The sequence below is a fragment of the Cryptomeria japonica genome, chromosome 2 (genome assembly GCF_030272615.1).
Source record: "Cryptomeria japonica chromosome 2, Sugi_1.0, whole genome shotgun sequence".
NCBI lineage: Eukaryota > Viridiplantae > Streptophyta > Pinopsida > Cupressales > Cupressaceae > Cryptomeria > Cryptomeria japonica.
This window is the reverse complement of record NC_081406.1, coordinates 607021013-607045674: the sequence shown is the minus strand read 5'-3', so window position 1 is coordinate 607045674 and position 24662 is coordinate 607021013. Positions and strand designations below refer to the sequence as shown.

The 24662-nt window shown below is 34.4% G+C and overlaps 3 protein-coding genes across 3 annotated transcripts; all 3 read left to right on the top strand.

Moving 5' to 3' along the window:
• The first annotated feature begins 1543 nt into the window (after positions 1–1543).
• LOC131043873 (serine carboxypeptidase II-3) lies at positions 1544–4579 on the top strand. The gene is made up of 9 exons (XM_057977102.2): positions 1544–2283; positions 2361–2468; positions 2639–2734; positions 2864–2956; positions 3049–3131; positions 3330–3578; positions 3704–3843; positions 3956–4045; positions 4138–4579. The coding sequence occupies exons 1-9, from the start codon at positions 1914–1916 to the stop codon at positions 4385–4387; spliced, it is 1479 nt and encodes a 492-aa protein (XP_057833085.2). The 5' UTR covers positions 1544–1913; the 3' UTR covers positions 4388–4579.
• A 7821-nt stretch (positions 4580–12400) lies between these two features.
• LOC131043851 (replication protein A 70 kDa DNA-binding subunit A-like) lies at positions 12401–13312 on the top strand. Its single transcript, XM_059215549.1, has one exon. The coding sequence runs from the start codon at positions 12401–12403 to the stop codon at positions 13310–13312; it is 912 nt and encodes a 303-aa protein (XP_059071532.1).
• Positions 13313–22567: 9255 nt separating this feature from the next.
• LOC131867850 (uncharacterized) lies at positions 22568–23062 on the top strand. The gene has a single exon (XM_059215547.1). It carries the CDS (start codon positions 22568–22570, stop codon positions 23060–23062), a length of 495 nt encoding a protein of 164 aa, XP_059071530.1.
• Positions 23063–24662: the final 1600 nt, after the last annotated feature.

The following is a 24662-nucleotide window of genomic DNA, read 5'->3' as shown; positions in this document are numbered from 1 at the left end:
CTCTCTCTCCCCTTAAGTCCATTTCTAGGACCTCTCTTTTTAGAATCTCTTATTAGGACCTCTCTCAATATTAGCAATTTATATATTTGAAATTTTGGTGGATTAAAAATAATAGATAGTTTTAATTTAAATTAGATCTTTAGGTCTCCTCTCTCTCCCGTTAAGTCTTCTTATGACTAGATCTCTCTCTCTCTCTCTCTCTCTCTCTCTCTCTCTCTCTAGACCCTTACGTCTTTTTTAGATCTCTTTTTTTTAGGTTCTCTTTTTACGACCTGTATCTTTTGTGTGCAGAACGAGCTCAACAAGAGGGAAGTTCTCAAGCACCTGTTGAGGCAAACGAGGCCGAAGAAAACATTATAGCTGAAGAACATAGGGAGGAGGCCCAAGTTGAACCAATGGAGGTCGAAGGAGAGGGGTCGGGCTCCTTACTTCCTACCGATATGGATGAGCATATTGTGGATCTAGCCAAAAAGGTGAAGAGAAATATTCCTTATAAAAATTTAGATCATTTACTTGAAATGGATGTGAATTAGTTGAAACATCTCAGTGAAGAACCTAGACATATCAGCAAGAGGTCAATGAATAAAAGTGCAAAAGAAATAATGTCTCACTTTAGTGTAGTGTTTGACTGCAAACACGATCGGAATGCCATCCTCCAAGAATGATGGTGTTGGGGAAAATATCTGCTCCTCCTCAAACCCTAATATCCAGAAAATCCAACCCTATCTCAATCCTTTTTGGTGAAGTCAGATTGGATATACCTTCCAAATCTTCAATTGCAGTTAAACCCTCTATCAATCCTTTTTGAAGAAATTAAGAAGGAATGTTAGAAGACGTAAATTAAGAAGGAATGTTAGAAGACGTAAATTTCTCTTGCCATGCAGTTAATTTCTCCCACCATGCAGTCGGTTAAAACTGAGTTCAATAATTTCGTCTCCACGTCAAAAATCAGTTAAAATAGGAATAACTGCTTCATGATTCACGTAAGTATTTGATCTAAACAGAACTGCAGATTAGCTCACCTCTCCTAATAATAAGGAAGACTTCTCTCCACGTTTTCGGATCTATCTTCTACATCTACAACTTCTTCCACCGTTCATCAGTTTGCTATGTAATAGTTATTCATTTGAGAAGGATCGGATGATTCCTCTATAAATAAAAGGATGTTCTAATCATACGTGTTTTTTCCGTGTTTTATTCCTCTTCCTCTGCTTACAATATCCAGAAATCCAACCCTCTCTCAATCCTTTTTGGTGAAGTCAGATTGGGTATACCTTCCAAATCTTCAATTGCAGTTCAACCCTCTCTCAATCCTTTTTGATGAAGGCAGCTTGGGTCTACCTTCCAAATCTTCCATTGCAGTTCAAGTTTGAGGATTCCTTTGAAGCTATTGTTGATTCCTAGGGTGAATTATGGATGTAGATTCTTATAACTTTGAATATTGATGCAGCTAACACAGCTTCTATATAAGGACAAAAGGTATATTATATCGAACTAGGAAAGAAAAATAAAATAAGACTGCCATCACAACAATGACTTCCGTGGAGAGCAGCTGCAACAAACAAACTATAATTATAAGGAGAATGTGACATGGAACAAGATTGATGGTATATTTATCGCACTCCGACATAAATTGGCACAAATTACACATAATAGTTCTACAAAAACAGATTCGTGAGATCAAATTCTTCCAAACATAAAAGACCAAATTGGTGAATATCCCACCGTCTTAATCAGTACATTGATAACTCCAATACGTTAATGGTTGAGCTTCAGCAACCCCGGGAGCTGGTCTCACACGTAAATGGCAGGCGTACGTTAAAGGGGAGAATCTGGAGCAACATAACAATTGGATCTATTTATTGAGGCTCAATTCAAGTTGTTCTTCAGTAAATCTCTTTGGCGAATTCAAAATGAAAAATTTAATACTGTTAGCGATAGTGTTTGCCGTTCTGGTTCATCCTTCTCATCAGCTGAGTCGGCATGAAGTATTGTCGAAATTTGTAGAGAGGAGGAGGTCTGGTGTGAGGAGTGAGGCAAAGGAATGGGTAGCTCCTTCCATTAGCAGTGAATATTCATGGAAGCTCAATCAATACTCTCAAGATGGATTGCAGGAGAATGACAAAATAACCTCTCTGTCTGGCCAGCCAGCAGGAGTAACGTTTGCACAGTATGCGGGGTATGTGACGGTTGATGCAGAGGCGGGGAGAGCACTTTTCTACTATTTTGCAGAGGCCACTGAAGACCCATCTACAAAGCCTCTGCTCCTCTGGCTCAATGGAGGTATTCTCTTCACCAAATATTTCACTTGTTTTTCATTAAGATCCATTACAACTTACTTATTTCCTACCATATATCAGGGCCGGGATGCTCATCTTTTGGAGTGGGAGCAATGACAGAATTGGGTCCGTTCCGCGTACAACCAGATGGCAAAACTCTTTCTAAAAATCCATATGCATGGAACCAAGGTTTTGCATATATTACCCCACGCTTTATAATGTACTTTTATGGATACAATGGAATTGTCTAAATATCGATATCTACAGTTGGCTGTAATCATCTATATCAGAGGTTTTCCCTTCTTAAAAAACCATTCTTCTGCATTCCTCAGGATTCATTTAACTTTTGTATTTTGCAGTGGCAAACACTCTGTTTTTGGAATCACCTGCTGGGGTTGGATTTTCATACTCCAATACCACCTCTGATTATCAAAATGGCAATGATGATAACACTGGTATTTCAATTTTAATAATTATGAGAGAGATTTTGTGACATGAATGCATACACTGAAGATTTCTTTAAAAAAATAATGTGTTTCGACATTTATTTACTGATGGAAACAATGTTTTTCGTGGGTAAATAGCTCGAGACGCTTACACGTTTCTTCTAAATTGGTTTGAAAGATTTCCACAGTACAAGAATCGAGATTTTTATATAACAGGGGAAAGCTACGCTGGTATGTCAAGCAATTATATGATATTTGAACACAGAAAGCTCGTCTTCATGTTATAAATAAACTCTGTTCTGTTGTCTTATTTGTGCGTACAGGATTTTATGTGCCAGAATTAGCGGACACTATTCTCAAAAATAAGAACTCCCAAACATCTTTCTTAAATCTCAAGGGAGTTATGGTGCGGTTCCTTTCCTGTCCCCCTCTCCTCTGAAACTGGTCTATTGTGCATGTCAACTATATTTATGCTCTTTTTCTAAAATGCCTCTAAGTATACTAAATCCTAATGACCGTTTTTGTGAGGAAAATATGGTGAACAATAACCATTCATGTTGTAAATTATTTGAAATTCTTATCTATTGAAAATTTGTGTTGATAGATTGGAAATGGAATCATGAATGAGGAGACAGATGATTGTGGTTCTATTGATTATGAATGGACACATGCATTGATATCAGATGAAGAATATGAAAATCTCCGTTGCAGTTCATCTCCTTTGAGCTACACAGCTCACAACACACTTTCATTTGGAGAAATATATTTTGACGGACAAATAGATCCCTATAATATATATGCACCACTTTGCTCTTCTGATTCTAATCTTAAATGGGCATCTTCTCTTTCTATTGTAAGTATATAAAATTTAAATACATTTTTTAAGAATTTTTTGACAGAGAAATTTCAAAGTAGAAATATTATCTATCACGTTATACATTTTACAAAAATATATACACCATACTCTCTCTATTGCAGGATGATACACCTACAAGTGGATTAGATGGATTTGACCCATGCAGTTCTGATTATGTGTTAACCTACCTTAACACGCTAGAAGTGCAAAGTGCTCTTCATGCAAATGTAACAAACTTGCCTTATGAATGGACTGAATGCAGGTATGACTATATGCATTTAATATTTCCAAGGATGAATATCAGTCTGATCTCACAAAGTTAAAGATTTGGTAGACTACCATCTAATGATTTTCCATTCTTCTTTTTTGAATAGTGGCGTACTCTCATATAACATTAATGCAACCACAATGTTTCCAATCTATCAAAGAATGATGGCAGCGGGATTAAGAATACTCGTCTACAGGTATAAAGAGGAAAAAAGTTATTGTCAAAAAGTGTTTGATGATAATTGTTTGATTGCAATAATTAATTAATGTTAAATGCTTTTTGTTGTAGTGGAGATGTGGATGCAGTGGTTCCTGTTACTGGCACAAGATATTCCATTAATGCATTAAAGCTTCCAATTGTGAAAGCATGGTATCCGTGGATGAACACAGAGCTAGATGTGGGGGGTTATAGTGTAATTTACAAGGGCTTGACATTTGCAACTGTGAGGGGCGCAGGGCATGAAGTGCCTAGTTATCAACCTTCTAGAGCCTTGACTATGACCAAATCTTTTTTGGCTGGCAAACCTCTCCCATCATAATAATTCTCTCTTTTGATATTTAATAATAGCATTCAAATAGTTTCATAATTATCATTACAATTGGCATATGTACAATCTATTTAAGACAAGGACCTCACAAAACTCTTATTGTATATGACTCTTATTTGCATATTTGGGCACAAAATCATATTATATAAATTTGACTTATTATAAAGTTGAAGTATGAAAAGAGGAGATAGAAATATTATTTCATAAGATTATGATATTATTTGATTAAAAAATATCAAATCATATACAAATAAATGTACAAGTTGTCATTGTTTGGTATAATAGAAGTGATTTTTTTTAATGACGAGAATAAATAGAAATACAATATCTTAAGCATTGTTTAAGAGAATCTCTATTCATTTCTAACTTGATATAAATTAATGTTAGTAGATGAAATTACATTAAATATAATTGAATTATTGGTTAAAATATAAATAAATAACTACATTAATAATATTAACCTCCATTTAATATGAATTAAAATGTTAACATATTAATATAGAATATAGTGATGCTTCACTCCACATTGGTCCACTCCACTGTTGGGTATATTTGAGAGGCAAAGAAAGAACCACCCCCTATTTTCTCTAATAAAGGCCTTACAACAAATACAAGTATTTTGGGCTAGCCTTTCAACATTTCCATCACCCTCGATATGAGGCTCAAACTTGATTAATCGGTTGAGGAATTAATATTCCCCTCTATATATGAGGGAATTGATGGATCTAATCTCTCATCCATCAGTATGATCAACTAATAAACACCATATTATTCTCCCCCTATATTTATTAATTATATTATTAGGGGTATATATGCATTACACTTATCAGTGTTTTATGTGTTCCTATGGTGGTATAGTGCATTATGAACAAGTGTAGTGGCCCCTCACTTTGAAACCCTATTATAAATTTCATGTAAGACTAGATAATGGAGCAATTTCAACTAAATAAGCAATTAAACCATTTTTAAAAAATAACATAATTTGAAGCTTAATAATTTGTATGACCTCAATTATTATAAATGAGACCAAGATATCTGTAACTAACATTCCTAGATCCTAACAAAATGCTTCCAATAATTGATTATTGATTCATAATTCAAGGGTCTCATCTTGTGTCTTCTTGGTGACTTCATAAAAAATATTTCTTGAAGATCCCTTCTTTTATTAAGCTATTCTAATTCCTCATCCCTTTCATCCTTCTATTGGACTAACACTCAAAGGATCCAATCACTAACCTCATTGAGTACTACAAATAGCTTCAATTTTTATTTGAAATCAACCAAAATCATTTTTCCTAAGTACAATAACCAACTATCTAGAAAACCTTCCTTGTTTAATATTTCTTTAATTAAAATAATATTTCCTTCCATACCATGGTTGAAAATATTTCCTAGATAATAGTTTGTGATAGCTATGAAATTGTGTTAGGTCACTAGAGTATTCTCCACACTCCATATTTAGTAACAACACCAGACAAATTAACAATAGAAAAACTACAAGAAGAACTTCAACCCTCCATATATCACAACCCATAGAAACTTTCCAAATCTATTTGATAAATAGTGCATGTTATAAAAAAAAAAAAAAAATGTACATTTAATTTGTCAAATATTTTCATTTATATTTAAAATATATATTTAAATTATACCACATCAACTAAGGCAAGGAAATATCAAAGAAATTTCTTATTTAGAAGATAGAAGACCAAGTAGTAGACCTGGTTAATATAGATGCAAGAAATAAATCTAAAAAAAACATGATCTTTACTCTATGGGATGATGAGATGATGAAGAGATTTAAAGGTTTAATGGTTCCCAAAATCTAAGGGAGGAAAGTGGTAAGGCTTCTAGGATAGATAGAAAGGGATGGATTAAAATTAATTTTGATGGGGCTGCCAGAGGCAACTCAATGTAGGAGGAATAGATTGCATTGTTAGAGATGATGCAAGAAAAATCGTCGTTGAAGAGTCCAAAGCTATAAAAAATAATAATAATAATATTGCAGAAATCAGGGATGCTTTGTTGGGGCTACAACTAGGCCATTAACTAGGTGTGAGGAAGATCCATTTTGAAGGAAATTTGGAGCCTGATACTTTAGCCAAAAATGTTTTCTGTATCCCCCAAGTTCTGAGGGCTAGATTTAATTGATATAACATATAGAGAAGTAGGGAATCACAAGTTTAAATTCAAATTTCAAATTCGACCATGTCTCGCCCAAGACAAATTCTCACCAAACAAGGTGAGGAGAATAAAAAATTTTAAGTGCTTTTTGGCAATGGGAAGTGAGGTCGTCGAAGTCACTTGGGAAAGTTTTGGGAAGATTTGTTTTTATTATAATTAAGCTGATAGGCTTTTAGTGGGGGCATTTATGCCCGAAAAATTGTCAGTGTCCCGAAGCTTTGTTTTTTCAAGAACGGAAAATTGGTTTTACGGTGAGAATGTTTTGGTGATGGTATGCGAGTTGCGAGGTGGTTGCACATCCATTTGATATTTTATTTGCTTTTTAAAAAAAATTGTGCCCCTACTCTAGCGGGTGCTTATCTACATTACACATTTTTATGGCAAAAAATGCACAGCAAAAGGTCGTGCAATACAACATGTGAAGAGTTGTTTAACACATGAGAATATTGAATATCATTTATATGCATTAATGGCTACATTTTGCCCTTCTTTTGGGTTTCTGGTCGTGAGCTATAATATTCATTTGTTTGTTTTCATTTGCTCAATCAAAAGAGGTAACGAAGGAAGCTCTGCAGATTTGGGTCAAAAAAAAATTCGTGTTTGCTTGAACCAGTTTTAGGTTGCTTCGCCTACTGCTACTAATCAAAAAAAACATGCGTTAGATGTGCAGGTAAGTGCTGCTTTCAGAAGAACTCTCATTTTGTGGAAAATTTGTTGTGGGGTTTTTATCGATTTTGGAAAAATGGGATAATTTTTACAGTTGAAAAACTGTAAACATAAGATCAATATATGTTTACAGTTTTTCAACTTTAACAATATATGTTTTTCCACATTTAAAACCCACTTAGCTTTTTACAACACTCTTACGTGTAGATTTTTATTTTAACTTATTCTTACAACTTTGAAGACTATATTTCCATGAATTTCATTTTATTTAAACGGTTTAACTTTCTCTAATATGAATATGGATGCATAGCAGGTCAAGGAACATTGAGTGTTGGTAATAATAGAAGCCTTGGTTGATATTGTGCAAGGCATGGGTTTGCAATAATATTGTAACAAAGGTATGGTAAAACTCCATTGGTGATGATAACTATGGGCATCAATCTTTTTCCAACATCTTGGGAGTAATGGAATAGAGTATGGACAGCCATCCAAAGCCTTCTAAATATGGTTTCTCTTTTTTTGGTCAAATAATCTCTAGAAATTACATCTATCAATTAAGAAAATGTTATAAGGAACTTATTTCTTTGATAGAGGAACCTACCTCTTTCCTGGTACAACACAAATTAAGGATCTAGCCTTCCTACTGCATAAGTCTTTAGATTGAAAAACTTAAATAAAAGAAATATTGAAAAACTTCTTGTTCAAAACTGTAAGACAGGCAAAAAATAAATAAAATTATAAGAACATGTCAAATATTTTCGATTCTAAGTTACTGGTCCAAGTTTTATATTCTAGCATGCAAATGTACCCACTATCCATCTATATTCAAATTAGAGCAAGTTAAATAGTTTATAATTTTCAAAGTTGTAAGAATAAGTTAAAATAAAAATTTGTAGGTAAGAGTGTTGTAAATAATCTCTAGAAATTACATCTATCAATTAAGAAAACCTTATAAGGAACTTATTTCTTTGATAGAGGAACCTACCTCTTTCCTGGTACAACACAAATTAAGGATCCAACCCTTCTACTGCACAAGTCTTTCCAAATCCCACGATCGAACCACGCCAACCTCATTTTCTATTTCTTCTTTTTCTTTTTTTTTAAATTGTTGCTATGAATTCTATGAAAAAGATCCAACAAAAAAGTCCCCCAGAAATATGCAGTCCCCCCCATAGTATTAGACCCTCATTTTGTAGATGGAGATGCATTATTTGTCTTAAAGTAACTAGCAGGTAGTAGCAATTGTTTAGTGTCAGAAATTATTGGCATTTGATCAAGTGTCTTTATATTTTTTGCTCTATGGGAAAAAAAATCTTTGTTATTTTTTCAATATTCTTTGTTAGTTTTTGTATTTAGTCGACATGGAAAAACAAATAGAATGATTAAAGTTTTGACAAAGAAGGGCACTTTGCGGATTTTTAAAAGTGAATTGGATTTGTTGCCACAATTAAGATTCTTAATAGTGTTTCTCAAAACAGATTGGTCAACAAATAGTAACTAGCATGAAGTGCCTGAAGTGCAGATTGTAACTACCACGTAGTAGGAATTGTTTGGTGTCAGAAATTATTAGCATTTGATGATTTTTGTTTGTTGAGTTTGATCACAACATAGTTATTTCTCATATTAACTTCACTTATAAACCTGTTCCCATTTACATGTTGGAAAATTGCAGTTTGTAATTTTATAGACATTCCCACTTGAATTCCTTGAAACACAGCTTTCGTTAGTTCATTGGCAATGTGAAATTCTATATGCTAAATAAGAGTGCTATGAAATTCTATATGTTGAATAAGAGTACTATGAAATTCTATATGCTGAATAAGAGTGCTTTATATCAATGGATAAATAAGGTAATGAATTTTGAATCTCTTTTTCCTAGCATCCATATTATATCTACTAATAAAACCGGTCTCTAGATTCCAAGACTATGTATGTCTGTATGTATGTATTTATTTTTCATATTGAATGTCGTCAGAAAGAAAGAGTATGTAGTGGCATGCATACAAGTCAGTGGTCATTCAATGAGTTCTGTTACCATTAATGTGTGTGTTAGGTTGCTTCTCTAATTGACATTTACATTGTTTTTTACCTTTGTCAAAAATCCCTGCTAGTTTATATGTTAGAAGTTTTATGCTCCAGACAATATCAAATTTTCACAAACTTGTTCATTTTGAATTTACTTTTTGTGTTTTTTAGTTCTGCCTTGCACAAACTGTAGTATTGAATTGTAGCTTTGTTTTTCCCGACGACCAAGGTATACATGGCCTTGTATTGGTAATCTCCTTTTATTGATTTCCCTTGTCTATTTCAACTTGTTTATAGAGACTATATGACTATCTTTCCTTTTCTACTTGAAAGCATTGGCCTACAACAATGTGATTAGATGTATCAAGAAAAGTGGGTGCTTCAATCAATTTTAAAATCTAATTATGTATTTTCATATATAAATATATTGCCATACTTGTTGCCCACATAATTCTTATACAGTTAGTAGCATAAATACATGTATCCATGATGTTTGTATGCATACCAAAAAAACATCTTAGAGCAAAGGCACAGCCATATATGTATTTACACTGACACGTAGATACATTTGTGGATATGTCTTTTTTGCTCCTCCCCTCTATCAGGCTATGCATGTACACATGCAGATTCATTTATTTATGCATGCTAATCTATGCATACCTATGTATTTCCATAGTTTTGTGCATCTATATATCCATCTACATACATACACATCTATGTATATGTATATATAAACATACATATTTGTGTTTCTACATACAGCTGCATATGGATTTCTATGTCTGTGCATGCAGATATATAGCTTTATGCTTATGCATGTAGCCATATATACCTACATGCTTATGCATCTATATATCCATGTGCATACATACATATCTATCTATATGTATATGAATATATATACATACATATTTATGTTTCTGCATACACATGCATATGGATTTCAATGTCTGTGCATTCAGATATACAACTTTATATATATATGTAAATATACCTATATCTACCAACTTTAGTGGAGGCATTTATCCCGGGAAAATTGTCATCATCCCAAAAAAAAAAATTGGGGGATGAGGAACAACTAAATTTGTTAGCGGTGACCTTATGGGAATGTGACTTACAAGGTTCATGAGTAATAGATGTATTGTACTTAACGCAATGGATGCACTGAAAAATGTGTTGCCACAAAATTCCTTGCATTCACGAACTCCTACTAGGTTTGGCTACACCTTCAAATACTTACAAAAGTGAATTTCCATGCTCTAATTAATGTACCCTAGCTTTTCATGGTCATTTGAATTTTCTCTCTATGGCCTCCTCTTGCAAGAAAGCCATCATTCAGATTCACCGATTTGTTGAATTATATCAAGTTGTACGTGGTACATTCTATGTGAATTCCCAGCAAAATAAATTTGACATGGTTCTTGAGTTGGCTTGAACATTGATGGGTTGTGTGTTGAACCTTGATACGATTTTCCCTGCTTGCACTTCATCTTCGCTTGTTGCTCTGTTCATCTTTCATAGGTATAATGTATTCCTTTGGGATTGTGGGTTTGAAAATGATTTTTAAATGTAAGATAGAATCTTGACAACTTCACACCGATTAGAATACGTCAAAGGTGTGAGTCATTTTTCAAAAGGTTATTGAAGAATCAACTTTCCTCATAGTTTTTTGTCTCTTTCCTGCAACTATCTTTACCCTTTTTCCAATTATGACCCCTTTTCTTGGGCCTCATAGGCAAGATTTAAAACTGAAGACCTGGCTCAGCTGAAAGATTTGTATTTACTGCCAACCTTGTTTGTGTTGACTAGGCAGAGTTAAAAACTAAGAAGCAACTTAGCTAATAGATTTCTATTTTCCACCTCTTTTTTGGTCAACTAGGCAGACTTTAACATTAAAAAACTAGCTTGGTTGATAATTTTGTGTTTGTTACCTTTTTTTTGGCTGTCTATAATTTTGTATTTTGTTGCCTTGGAAAATAGGGAACAAATCATTGGATTTGTTGGGTTGTCAAAGTGTGCATGTATAATTTGCATACATATTAATCTCAATATTTATGAATGTTTGTTTTTTATGTTGCACTTTCCTTTGGAGGTTTTATTTGAATATGCTATTCAACCTTTCTTTATGCTGCTTATTTTCCTATAGGCATTGTCTACTCTCACAAGAGATCACTTCCTCCAATTGTGAAGAGCATTAAGCAGTATGTCATCTTCTACTAGCTCTCCTGGTCCATCACAATAGCCTCCCCCAAATACTTCGGTAAGAGTGACACATCCTTTTATTCAAAACTGCTCCACCACCTTGTAATACGACTGGCATTCTATTATCTTGTTGCATGAATAGATATATAGAATGGAAACAAATTGGATATATATATATATATATATATATATATATATATATCACAAAACATACTTTTCTTTTATCGTGTCTGCATTGCTACTATGAAACTTCCCTCCTCTATAAATTCAACCTTGTTGTCCTCTCCTTGTAGGGACTTAACGATCACCTTGATCTTACCCCATATGCAATCCGACCTATGAATGCTGGAGATGATATCCCTTTGACATTGCTGCAGCTTTTGTCTTTTGAAAAATTGGTTGTTGATGCAAATGACAATGACAGATAAAAAATAGTCTTGTCAGATGGCACATATATGCAGGTAGCTATTTTGCCACCCAGGTATGTTGACTTATTGCATGCAGAGATGTTGAAGATAGGCTCTATTCTTTTGTTGACAAACTATGCTTGTCGATATGTTTGGAACACAAGGTAGCTTCTATAATTTGTTTTCCCTCATTTATGTGAACCTCTTTCTATGTTGTTTACAAACATATTTCCTACAATTGAGCATACCTCCTTCTCGCTTTTACAGGACCATCATTATATTCACTCTTGATGTGAAAAAAATGGATTGTCATTTGCTTGGAAAACCTTGATGCCTCTTTAAAGAACCGGAAGAGCAAATGTTGGGTCGAGAAACCCCACCCTCCACTAAACGTGCTCTTAAATTCGGTGCAGATTTGCCTTCCCCACAAAATGCTCCCTCTAAAAATATCAGCCCTATTAAAAGTGTAAACCCTTACCAAAACAATTGGACCATAAAATGTCACGTAACAAATAAGAGGAAGATGCATCAATATAACACGCCAAAGCGCAATGGCCAGGTTTTTAGTTTTGATATTATAGATGAAGAGGGTTGTGAAATTAGAATCACTTCCTTTGACGAAATAGCAGAATTGCACTATCACCGAGTTGAAAAAGGAGCTTCATATGTTCTTTCCAAAGGTACTGTAAAAGATGCAAACACAGTATACAATAAGCTTAACAGTCACCTTGAGATCATCTTGACTGAAACTTCAGTTTTGAAGCGATCAGCCCCTGATGCTATTGAGATTGAAAAAAAAACATGCTTCGCCCCTATTAATGAAGTTCTCACCACTACCAACAATAATTTGGTTGATACTATTGGTGTTTTTGTCAATGTCAGAGAGATTTCTATAATTCGTAGAAAGGATGGCTCTACTGTAAACAAGAGAATAGTAAAAATAAATGATATGTCAACTTTGACAATAGATGTTAACCTTTGGGGCCTGCCATCAGAACAACTAGGCAGTGACTTTAAGAATATGCATGCATCTGGAACATTTGTCATCCTTGTTGTTCAAAATGCAAGGGTTGGTTATTTCAATAGAAAAGTCATTAATATTTCAGTGTCTACAACTTTTGAAATTAACCCTTATATTCCTGAAGCAGACCCACTCCGTTTAAGAGGCATTGTACAACAATGCCTTGATCCACACTCTTCGGTTGTCCATAGAAAAAATAACCAGTATCAAAGAATGTCAATTCCATCCATCCTACAATGTCTTAGCATTGTGCCAAAAACCATTGAGACTACTATTACAGTTGTCTTGCACTTCATAAAGGAAGACCAGTTTTACTACACAGCTTGCCCATTACAGTTCAACAGTAAAGAATGTAAAAAGAAATGTAGTAAATTAGCTGAGAATTTGTGGCTCTGCCCTAGGTGTCAAACATAATTCCGTGAATGTAATTACAAATACCTCCTGCAAATGAAACTACAAGATCATACAGGCAGTGTTTGGGCTAATGCATTTGATGAGGTTGGCACAGAACTCTTGTCTCTGTCTGCAAAGGAACTATATATGTTGCAATATGACTTGACAACAGAAAAAACACCTCAAAGCATACTTAATAAAGCTATGTTCAACCACTATAGGTTTACAGCTTTGGTGTCTACTGACACATACAACTCTGAGCACAGAATAAAAGTCACAATCAACAAAGTGCAGAGGCTCGATTTTGAAGCTAAGTCCACCTATCTACTTGCAGAGATTGCCAGAATGGGTGCAACCACATGACTCTATAATGTAGGGGAAAAAAATAGGATTTCTCTTTGTCTGCGTACACTATATGAAGCTCATATTTTTTGCATTTACAAACAATTTGACAATATTTTGTTCCACCACACATTGAACCGCTACATATAACCACATATTACTATTCTGTTGTTTTGCATTTTGAGATGGCTTGCTCAATCCTTTAACTGATATATTTTTCTACCAATGAAGGCTACCAATTGTTGTGTCTCCTTTTATTCAAAAAGCACTACAAACATATGATGCCTGTATATTTCAGCATTTCTATACATAAACACATCTCCACAGTTTTAATCACAATGTGCATGTCTATGGATTTTCTTTTCTATTCAAACTACAATTCTATGTACACTTTGTTACCACCTCTTCCACATTTACATAACAGAATTAAAGTTCAAACCATGACTATACTAACTACTTCAAATTAAACTTTATACATTTGCATTAATTTGTTTGCATATACACAAACACACATATATATGGATGTGCATCTGAGTATATATGCATGTGTGTATATACATATATATATGTATGTCTTTCTCTACATAAGTGTCTGCATATGCACATATGTAAGTATATACTACTCTAGACTGCATATATGTATATGTTTATCTATTTTTTTATTTTTATTTTTATTTTTTTTATTTTTATTTTTTGTGTGTGTGTGTGTGTTCATTTGCATAGAGATGCTCCTCTCTCTATGTATTTCCATATCCACACATGTAGCTATATATTGTTTTTTGCTACGTAGATATGTTGCGATCCCCTTCATATTCAGTCGATGGAGGAGGGTGGAGAACCATTGGAAGGGAACTGGGGTTCTACTAATTGAACCATTTTCACTGCCTTTCATGCATATAGGAGCGCATGTTTCTATCATCATACACTTTTGTTATATACTGCCTTGCAAGCATACTTCACAGGACTTCTACATTGTAAAGCTTTGTTAGATTGTGAGTTGCCACCATCATTGTTACAACTTCTAAACGAAAGATACCATAATAGGATTAACTACCATTTGTCAACTTTGCCCATTGTCTAAAATGCTTCCTGCCTTTATTGTTTTTCCTTTATCTTTGGTTTGCTTGGCTGGCCATAAAAGTAAGTATTATTTTCATACAGCTTTCATCTCACAATGCATTTTTTTCTTGTAATAAGCATTCCACTAAAAGGTTCTTACATGGATTTTAGACACCCAAACTCAGCCTTCCAATTATAGCCTCTATTCAAGCACTATAGCTTTACAACTTTGGTGTCTGCTGACACATACAACTCTGAGCACAGAATAAAAATAACAATCAACAAAGTGCAGAAGCCCAATTTTGAAGCTGAGTCCACCTATCTGCTTACAGAGATTGCTAGAATAGGTGCAACCACATGACTCTATAATGTAGGGGAAAAAAACATAGGATTTCTCTTTGTCTAAGTACACTATATGAAGCTCATATTTCCCCATTTACAAACAATTTCACAATATTTTGTTCCTCCACACTTGCTCGAAGTTATTTCAAATATGGAACTGCTACATATAGCCACATATTACTATTGTGTCGTTTTGCATTTTGAGATGGCTTGCTCAATCCTTTAACTGATATGTTTTTCTGCCAATGAAGGCTACCAATTGTTGTGTCTACTTTTATTCACAACCTCTTTTTCTATGCATGTTTTATATGTGTATACATATATATATATATATATATATATATATATATATATATATATATATATATATATATATATATATATATATATATATATATATATATATATATATATATATATATATATATATATATATATATATATGGATGTATCTATGTGTATATATATAAAGCCCCACACTTTTAAAGTACCCACCCTACAATCTCTTCCCTTTCTCCTTGCAAAAAAAAAACCATTTGCCAATTTTCTTTGAAGATGATTGAAAAAAAAACACCTAATCTCATTTTCCAAGAACTAACTTTTACTTCTCTTCATATACATGTGTGTTGTAGTCTACTGTCATACCTAAATAAACATTGTTCTCTCCAATTATGGTTCATTCATATCCCTTGTTTAAAATTTGATTCAAAAAGCACTACAAACATATGATGGCTTTATATTTCAGCATTTCTATAGATAAACATATCTCCACAGTTTTAATCGCAATGTACATGTTTGTGGATTTTCTTCTCTATTCAAACTGCAATTCTATGTATGCTTTGTTGCCACCTTTTCCAAATTTACATAACAGAATTAAAGTTCAAATCATGACAATACTAACTTCTTTGAATTAATCTTTATACGTTTGTATTGATCTATTTGCATACACACAAACACACACATATATATGGATGTAGATCTGAGTATACATGCATGCGTGCATATATATATATATATATATATATATATATATATATATATATATATATATATATATATATATATATATATATATATATATATATATATATATATATATATATATATATCTGTGTGTGTATAGGTATGCCTTTTTCTACATAATTGTCTGCATATACACATATGTAAGTATATACTACTCTGATCTACATATATGTATTTCTTTATCTATTTATGTATATATATGTATATAGGTATATATGCATGTGTGTGTATGCATTTTCATAGAGATGCTCCTTTGTCTATGTATTTTCATATCCACAGATGTGGCTATATATTGTTTTTTGCTACATATATGTCTATATGCATAGATATGTTGCAATCCCCTTCATGTTCAGTCGACGGAGGAGGGTGGAGAACCATTGGAAGGGAACTGGGGTTCTACCGGTTGAACCGTCTTCACTACCTTTCATGCATATAGGATTGCATATTTCTGCCATCATACACTTTTATTTTATACTACCATGCAAGCATAGTTCAGAGGACTTGCGCATTATAAAGCTTTGTTATATTGTATGTTGCCACCATCGTTCTTACAACTTCTAAATGGAAGACACCGTAATAGGATTAACTACCATTTGTCCAATTTTCCCATTATCTAAAATGATTCCTACCATTATTGTTTTTCCTTTATCTTTGGTTTGATTGGCTGGACATAATGGTAACTATTGTTTTCATACAGCTTTCATCTCACAATGTATTTTTTTACTATAATAAGCATTCCACTAAAAGGTTCTTACATGGGTTTTAGATACCCAAACTCAGCCTTCCAATTATAACCCAACAAGTTTAGCTTCTGATTGTTCATGCCCACTTACATTCTGGTTGCATTCTTTCATCTACAGTCTAAAATTCCATCTACATTATTTCACATTGGGCTACAATTTAAACCAACTTGTCAACTACAACTTTATTGCATTGTGATTGAATCTTGCCAAATAAAAAATAACAATGGTTGCAAATTACTCAATTATAAGTTTGTTATATTGTAAGCACTTGTTGGAAAATTAACTTCCCTGTGAAATAGTCAATTACTAATTTGATGTAGACATATGGGATTTTCGGGAAAAAAATGGAAATTAAAAACACAGTTGCCCACATTTGTGCTTGCTACCATCTCTTTTCAAATTATTAGTTCTTAGAAATCCTCAAGCGTTCCCATAGGTTCTTCCTGTTCTTTATGAGCCCTACATGTTTTATAGTTGTTATTTATGTTTGCTTAAGGAATCAACATCTGTGTTAAGTGTCTTGGCAAAAAAAAAATTATTTCCTATTATTTATCTTTGTTTATATATATCTTAGATTAGTTACTTTCTTCAAACATTTGGTGGTCTATATCCTAGTTTCCCACCATTATGTAATTCTTTCAAGTTTTTTTAAAAACTCCCTGAATCCACTTTTCACAAAGGCATTGATTAAAATGTCTCTTGTCCATACTGATAACTCTACTATGTGTATTATGCAACATCCTATGTTAAATTGTTGTTGTTGCTTAATAATGGTTGTTCTTCTAACCTGCCCGCCAAATGGCATGAGATTGACATTCTAAACTGCATGTATTCCGCTTTCTTGAAATAAATCATTGTACATATATATCTATCTCTTTGTATACACACACACGCACATGTGCACACCCACACACACACACACAGATATATATATATATATACATACATATGTATGTATATATATATGTATGTATATATATATATACATACATATATATATATATATATACATACATATGTTGGTATACATATGTATCTATCTACATATGCACATATGTAAGTATATATTGTCCTAAACAACATATATGTGACTATTTACCTGTTTATCTATATACATATCTATATAGGTATATATGCATGTGTGTATGTGCATATACATATGTATGCTCATCTATCTATGTATTTACATATACACATGTAGCTATATACTATTTTACACTGCATATATATGTATATACATAACAAGGTATGTCCATATGTCCTTCCACTTATCTAAACAACCCCATCTATATCTGTCCTCCCATTAATGCACTGCACCATTTACGTGTGCCCTTGTATCCCATTTCTATTCATATAAGTATACAACCACACCCGTACACACCCCTCCACAAACACTCTTCACCGGACTACGCCCCTTCTCATTAGGCTATCCATACAATAGAATTGCCTTCGTCTTCAATTGGCAAAGGAGGGTGGAGAACCATTGGAAGGGAGTTGGGGTTCTATCGATTGAAGACTCTACACTACATTTCGGATTCTTGCACCACAAATATGCTCCCAACCATATGTGTCACACACTTAATAGCCCTCCACCTGTTCTTTCCCCTTTATAGCTTCTCATTCTAACACACCACCATTCTTGTAATTCTCTTAGATCTCCAAAGAGCCTGCTCCACAAATATCAGATTTGAAAAAAGCTAGAAAGAAAGAACAAAATAGGATCTACTATGCAAAACATAGAGAAGAAATTTCTATAAAGCGGCGATACAAATGCCTTAATCAAAACATGGATTCCAATTATTTGTAGCCATTGCCAAATTTGGTTGCAGCCCACTCTTCTGGTATTCCCATACCTCACATATCGCCAGCCTCATCTAAAACACATCCTTCAGCTATGCTCCAGCCACAATCAACTGTGCTCACCCAGTCAGCCGCACAATATGAAAAAACCTACAAGCAACCTTTACCAATTGATTAGGAAACAAATACAACTTCTATTGCTACAGCGACACCAATCTTAGAACATTTCAGATCTTCTGCATTAACACATGCATTGGCTTCTTTCCGAACAAGAATAGATAGTTTGTCACATCTACATATATGTACAATCTGTAAAGAAAAGTATGTTGGTATGCATGTCAAATTAACTTGACCTGATGTCATTTACGCAAGATTCTATAACGAGAAGGGTGTTCACCGATTCTCTATTGCAAACAATAAGGACCCTGGTGAACAACCCATGGTTTTAAAATGGCTCTCACAAGTAGAAGAGATGCTTCTAGCAAGGATTGCTCATGTTTTGCAAGTTATCCATGCCAGGGTGGTCAATACAAATATATAGGGCACACCATTAATTTCCCACAAGACATTTCAGAAATAGCAACTACTTTGCCACGCAAATTCCAACATTTGGAGATTGTGATTATTCAAAGGACAAATCTCGAAGGAAAGCAATATGACTATTATGTAAACAAGTTCCATGTTATGGATGCATTGAATTAAAAAATTCAACATGACCAGTACTACAGTGATGTTATCATTGACGCTGCAGCTACTGATTTATTGCCACAAACATCTACCAATATATCTGAATTTTTACATACCCTTCCAAATTCCTTTGATTTGCAGCCTCCTTCACCAACACAAGAGCAACTCTCTAATGATGATGAAGTTGAATTACAAACCACATCATCATTCATCCCAAAGCTGCCATGTTCAACCCCTGAACTAGATGCCATTAAAAAGATATTGTACCTAGATAAGGATGATCAAAATATTGCAGCTTGGCCTAAAATAAGTTGCTCACCCATTAATGAATACAACACTAAAGGCTTGTTTGCTATGGATTTCCCAAAATTGTTCCCAAGCGGATCTACACTGCCACTCCAACCAAGGACAAAACATGTTCACTTGCACGAATATGCTTTGCACTTTATAAGATATCATGACCAAATATTTGGACAGCATGTTAGGTTCAGATATGATCTTTACAATCTAATTATGAGACACCGTTCCCAACAGTCAGCTTTAGTTTTCCTACGGACCAACTTAGAAGACTCCATCCCAACTACGTTACAAGATTTACCTGAACAGTTGCACTCTACACCATCTGATCAATTGCCAAACCAATTAATGCGTTTTGCAGCTTCATTGCAAGGCACAAGATCTTATTGGAAAAGATCCCGCAAGGATCTCACTACAATGGTACACCAATTGGGAGAACCTACATTGTTCTTCACATTGAGTGCAGTTGATACCAAATGGCCAGAGCTACATAATTTTTTTCCAGCTAACTCCTCTTCAGAATTCCAATCCACAAAGAAAAAATTTATACAAACATTGTCCACAATCCACACATTACAGCGTTGTTCTTGCATTTTAGATTCACAATATTCCGTGAGGAGATTATTGACAAATTTCTGAAATCAAAAGACCATTGGTATAGGTACGAATGGCTACATCGTGGCTCCGCACATATACATGGCTTTTTGTGGTTGCCAAATGCACCTGATATGGACAATTTAGACTGGTCTAACTATGATGTTGTGCAATCAGCTAAGTCCTTTTGTTATAGGTATGTTACAGCATGGAATCCTCGCAACCAAGTTGCCCGAGCCAATAGACTACACGTTGCTTCACTAATTGATCCATGCATGGCTGATACAAACCAAATTCTATCTGCTGACCCTCTCTTTGATTATGAGGAACTTGTCAATGTTGTTCAACGGCATACAAAATGCTCTACTCACACTTGCTTAAAAAAAAAGGCTCAGCCCTCCATTGTCGCTATAGAGCCCCTTATCCCGAGCAAGATTTTTCAACACTGATTGTTGATACTGACCACAAGCCATGTTATAAACCAGTAAGAAATGACAGTCGTTTAAATATTCACATCCCAATCATGTTGGCAATATGGCATGCAAATGTTTATTGCTAGCCTATTTGTTCCAAAATGGTTGTTCTGCAATATATCTCCAAATATGCTTCAAAAATAGAACAAAAGTCAGAAGGCTATGCTGACATGCTAAAGAATATAGTTGCTACAACTAATATGCAAGATACCATCTTGCTAGCATACCAAAAATTTATGATGGGGATAGTTGCTGATCGAGACATTAGCGCACAAGAAACTTGTCATATGTTGCAAAAATTGTCATTGATCAGTTATAGCCGACATTTTGTCTCCCTTAATGTTAACAGGAAGACCCTCCATCATATTGTTGATCAAAATTACAATGCCAAACTTTGCAAATCTTATATTTCTGCTTATATGGAAAGACCTATTGAATTGGAAAAAATCTCGTTGATACAATCAGCACAACAGTTTTCATACAACAGCCAATGTAAGAAGCATAAATGGCAAAAACTCCAAAAACAAGCAATTGTCAATGTTTACCCACAATTTAAAACCTCTCTGAATGAGGTTGCTGACAACTTTGAAGCCTATTGTTGGAGTGAGCTGCTCTTGTACAAACCCTTTCGTCATATTCCAACAGATATAGGTACATCACCGGACCAAATCATTACAAATTGGAAGCTATTGTACATGCATGGTTACACACGTTGGCATATTTATGGAATAGAACAAGAATGCACAACAGAGAATGATGCGGACTCTAATGGTGATGCTTTCTTGCATTCACACAATGAAGACCAGTATGAATGGGAGTACCTTTCACAAATGGGCGCTTCTAACAAAATCAACATAAATGATCTCCAAATATTGGGTAGAAGCGATTACGATATTAACTTCGATTGGAGTGAACCTCATCCGACTGATACACTTCACCTTACTGTTGTTGCCTTCATTTCCACAAATAAAATAAATTTCCAGCCTACCCTTCTCCAACCAGCTTCTTCTACCAATGCTACATTCTCCTTGGCAGCAAAACAAAAACTTGCACTTGACCTCATTCTTGCTCATTATGCATCTCATCAACCCATACCTCCTCTCCATATGATTATACAAGGCACTGTAGGAACTGGCAAATCATATTTGATACAATGCATTAGAAATAGACTTAACCTTTCCACAAATCTAGAGCACAATCCTTTTCTTGTACTTGCCCCAACTAGCATTTGTGCATATAATATCCAAGCAACAACAATCCATGCTACCCTGCGCATCCCCCTTAGAGATATGCAACCTTTAACAGGACAAACTTTGATGTTCTTCCAAGAACAATACAAATAGTTACAATTTATACTAATTGATGAGATGAGCCTTTTGGGTCCTAAATTGCTTTTGAGAATTGACAGCAGATTGCGTCAGGCATTCCCTCACCAACAAAATGAACCATTTGGAGGTATCTCAATCATCCTTGTAGGAGACCTTGGCCAACTACCTCTAGTGATAGACAAGCCTTTATATGCATCACATTCTATAGCCCTTGCATTATGGCTCTCCTTCCAAACTATGGTTACCTTAGATACAAGTTTCCGACAGCAAGGTGCCTCATTTATCCAACAACAATTTCGTGCAATCTTGCAGAACATTAGAAATGCCAATCTGCTCCAAACAAATTGGGAAGCTCTTATGTCTCGATCCTCTACTAAACTACCTGTTGATCATAACAAGCACTTTGATAGTTCAATTCATTTATTTGCAACAAATGCATCAACCAAACACCACAATACTAAAATGCTAAAAAAATTGCACTTGCCTATTGCACGATGTCTCACCCAAGTTCCAAGGCAAACGAACATTGCATATGATAATGATGAGCAGCTCCCTTCATAAATACTCCTCTCCATGAATAAACAAATAATGTTAATTGCTAATCTATGGATACAAGCTGGTTTGGTCAATGGATCATTAGGACAAATCAAATCAATTATCTATGATACAGATTCTAAACCTCCTGACTTAGCAAAGTATGTGGTCGTTGAGTTCAAAAATTATACTGGACCTCATTGGGACAATGCAAATCCAAAGTTTGTCCCTATACCACCTATTACTCGAGGTAGCCGTACTCAACTCCCCCTTGCAATGGCTTGGGCTCTTACTATTCACAAATCCCAAGGCCTCACTTTGGACCAAGCAACAGTCGATATTGAAAAGGCTGAAAAACAAGGGTTGACCTTCACTGCACTGTCACGAGTGAAATCTCTTCATGATCTAAGAATAGACCCGCCTTTCACTTTTGAAAGGTACTCAAAATTACAAAGCAATGCTTATACAACTATTAGAAAGAAAGAAGAAAACAGATTGGCTGCTCTCTCCAATCAGATTTCTACATCACCCCCCAGCCAACAACTCTAATCAGCAACAACATCAGGTATGTCACTCCACACTTTCTCTTGCACTCCACCCTTTTCCTTTTAAATTTCTACACTCTCTTCATTTTTAGGATGCATTTGATAAATAAAGTCACTTCTTTTCTTGCAGGGCCCATTTTACCTATTGTTTCACTACTTGTTGTTCATACATACACCCCCATTAAAGGCTTTTCTTCCTCCACCTGTAATTTCTACACACAACAACGTTCAACCTTTGCCTCACATTATCAGGTATGCCAACAATTTTGTATGTTGCCTTCTCTTTGCATTCTCATTTCACATTTAACGATTCCACCGCCCACTTCTGCCATTGCACCCCTAAAAAAGGTATATCTATCTACTTCTATCAGGCTATCCATTCTGGTTTAATGATTTTTAGTTTACTGTTCTTTTCACCTATAAGATATAATTTAATACAAAGTGTCCATCATTACATTTTCCTACACTAAGTAACTGAGTTACACCATGATTACATTGGAGCTGCTTCATATACACAGTGCAACTCAAAAGCACAGCAGGTAACCGGATTCAAACCTATAACATCACTAATCTTCTTGTATTTGCCTATATGTTCACTACCTAAGCATTGTTATCAATTCAGGCTCTCTTTCACCTCCTCAATTTCAAAAACTACACTCTTTGTTTACAATCAATGTTGTTCTAATAATGTAGCATTTCTACATCAGTAATTTTCTACTCTTTTGCAATATTAAACTTGTCTTCGATGCAATTATGTTGTTGCTTCACTTTTGCAGGCTATATTAATTGATGTCTTTTCTACTTCTAAATGCTCCTTCAAACATTTCATGTGTTTACTACTCTTTCACTCACCCCCCTGTGACAATTCATCCCCGAATTCCACTCTCTACAATGTCTCGCCAATGATCTCTAACTGCTTTGCTTGTTATTAGGGAGACAAGCTACGTAGCTCTTCTCTCCTATGCTATACACACTATTGGAGCACTTACCTTTTGAACAGAATACAAACACTAAAAAGGTAGACAATGCTCATTTTTTATTCTTTTATGTTTTGTTTACATCGTTTTTCATTACTTTTCTCTTTGTTTTATTCATTTTCTTCAACACAAATGTTTCATTAACCAAACCACTTTATAATAGCTTCCACCTTCTTTGTCACCTTCCTTTATACTGTTACCAAGACATGCTTAGGTATTTAGAGATTTTCAAAGTTTCTCTCCTAAACTCTCAAATCAAATTTAAAGAATTGTTCTCTCACCCTCCACAGAGAAAAACTTAACAGTTATCATAATAAATTAGTAATTACCATTTTGCTGCCAGCTCTTGTAAGTACAGCTCATACTATATTTTATTTCCATTTTTTTCAGAAACACTTTTACATAAATTAACACTAACTTTGCATACCTCTTTCACATTAAGCTTGGTTGTCATTGAATACATCTTTTGTTGTTTTCTATTGTCTTCTCTGCTATGCTCATTCTACTAAGATAGGCTTATAAAACAATGATCCAACTCTACCAAGTATGTTTAGCTCACTCTCCACTCTTTACTGTTCTTTGCATCTGGTTTAACAGCATTTGATTCTTCGCTTCACAATTTTACAT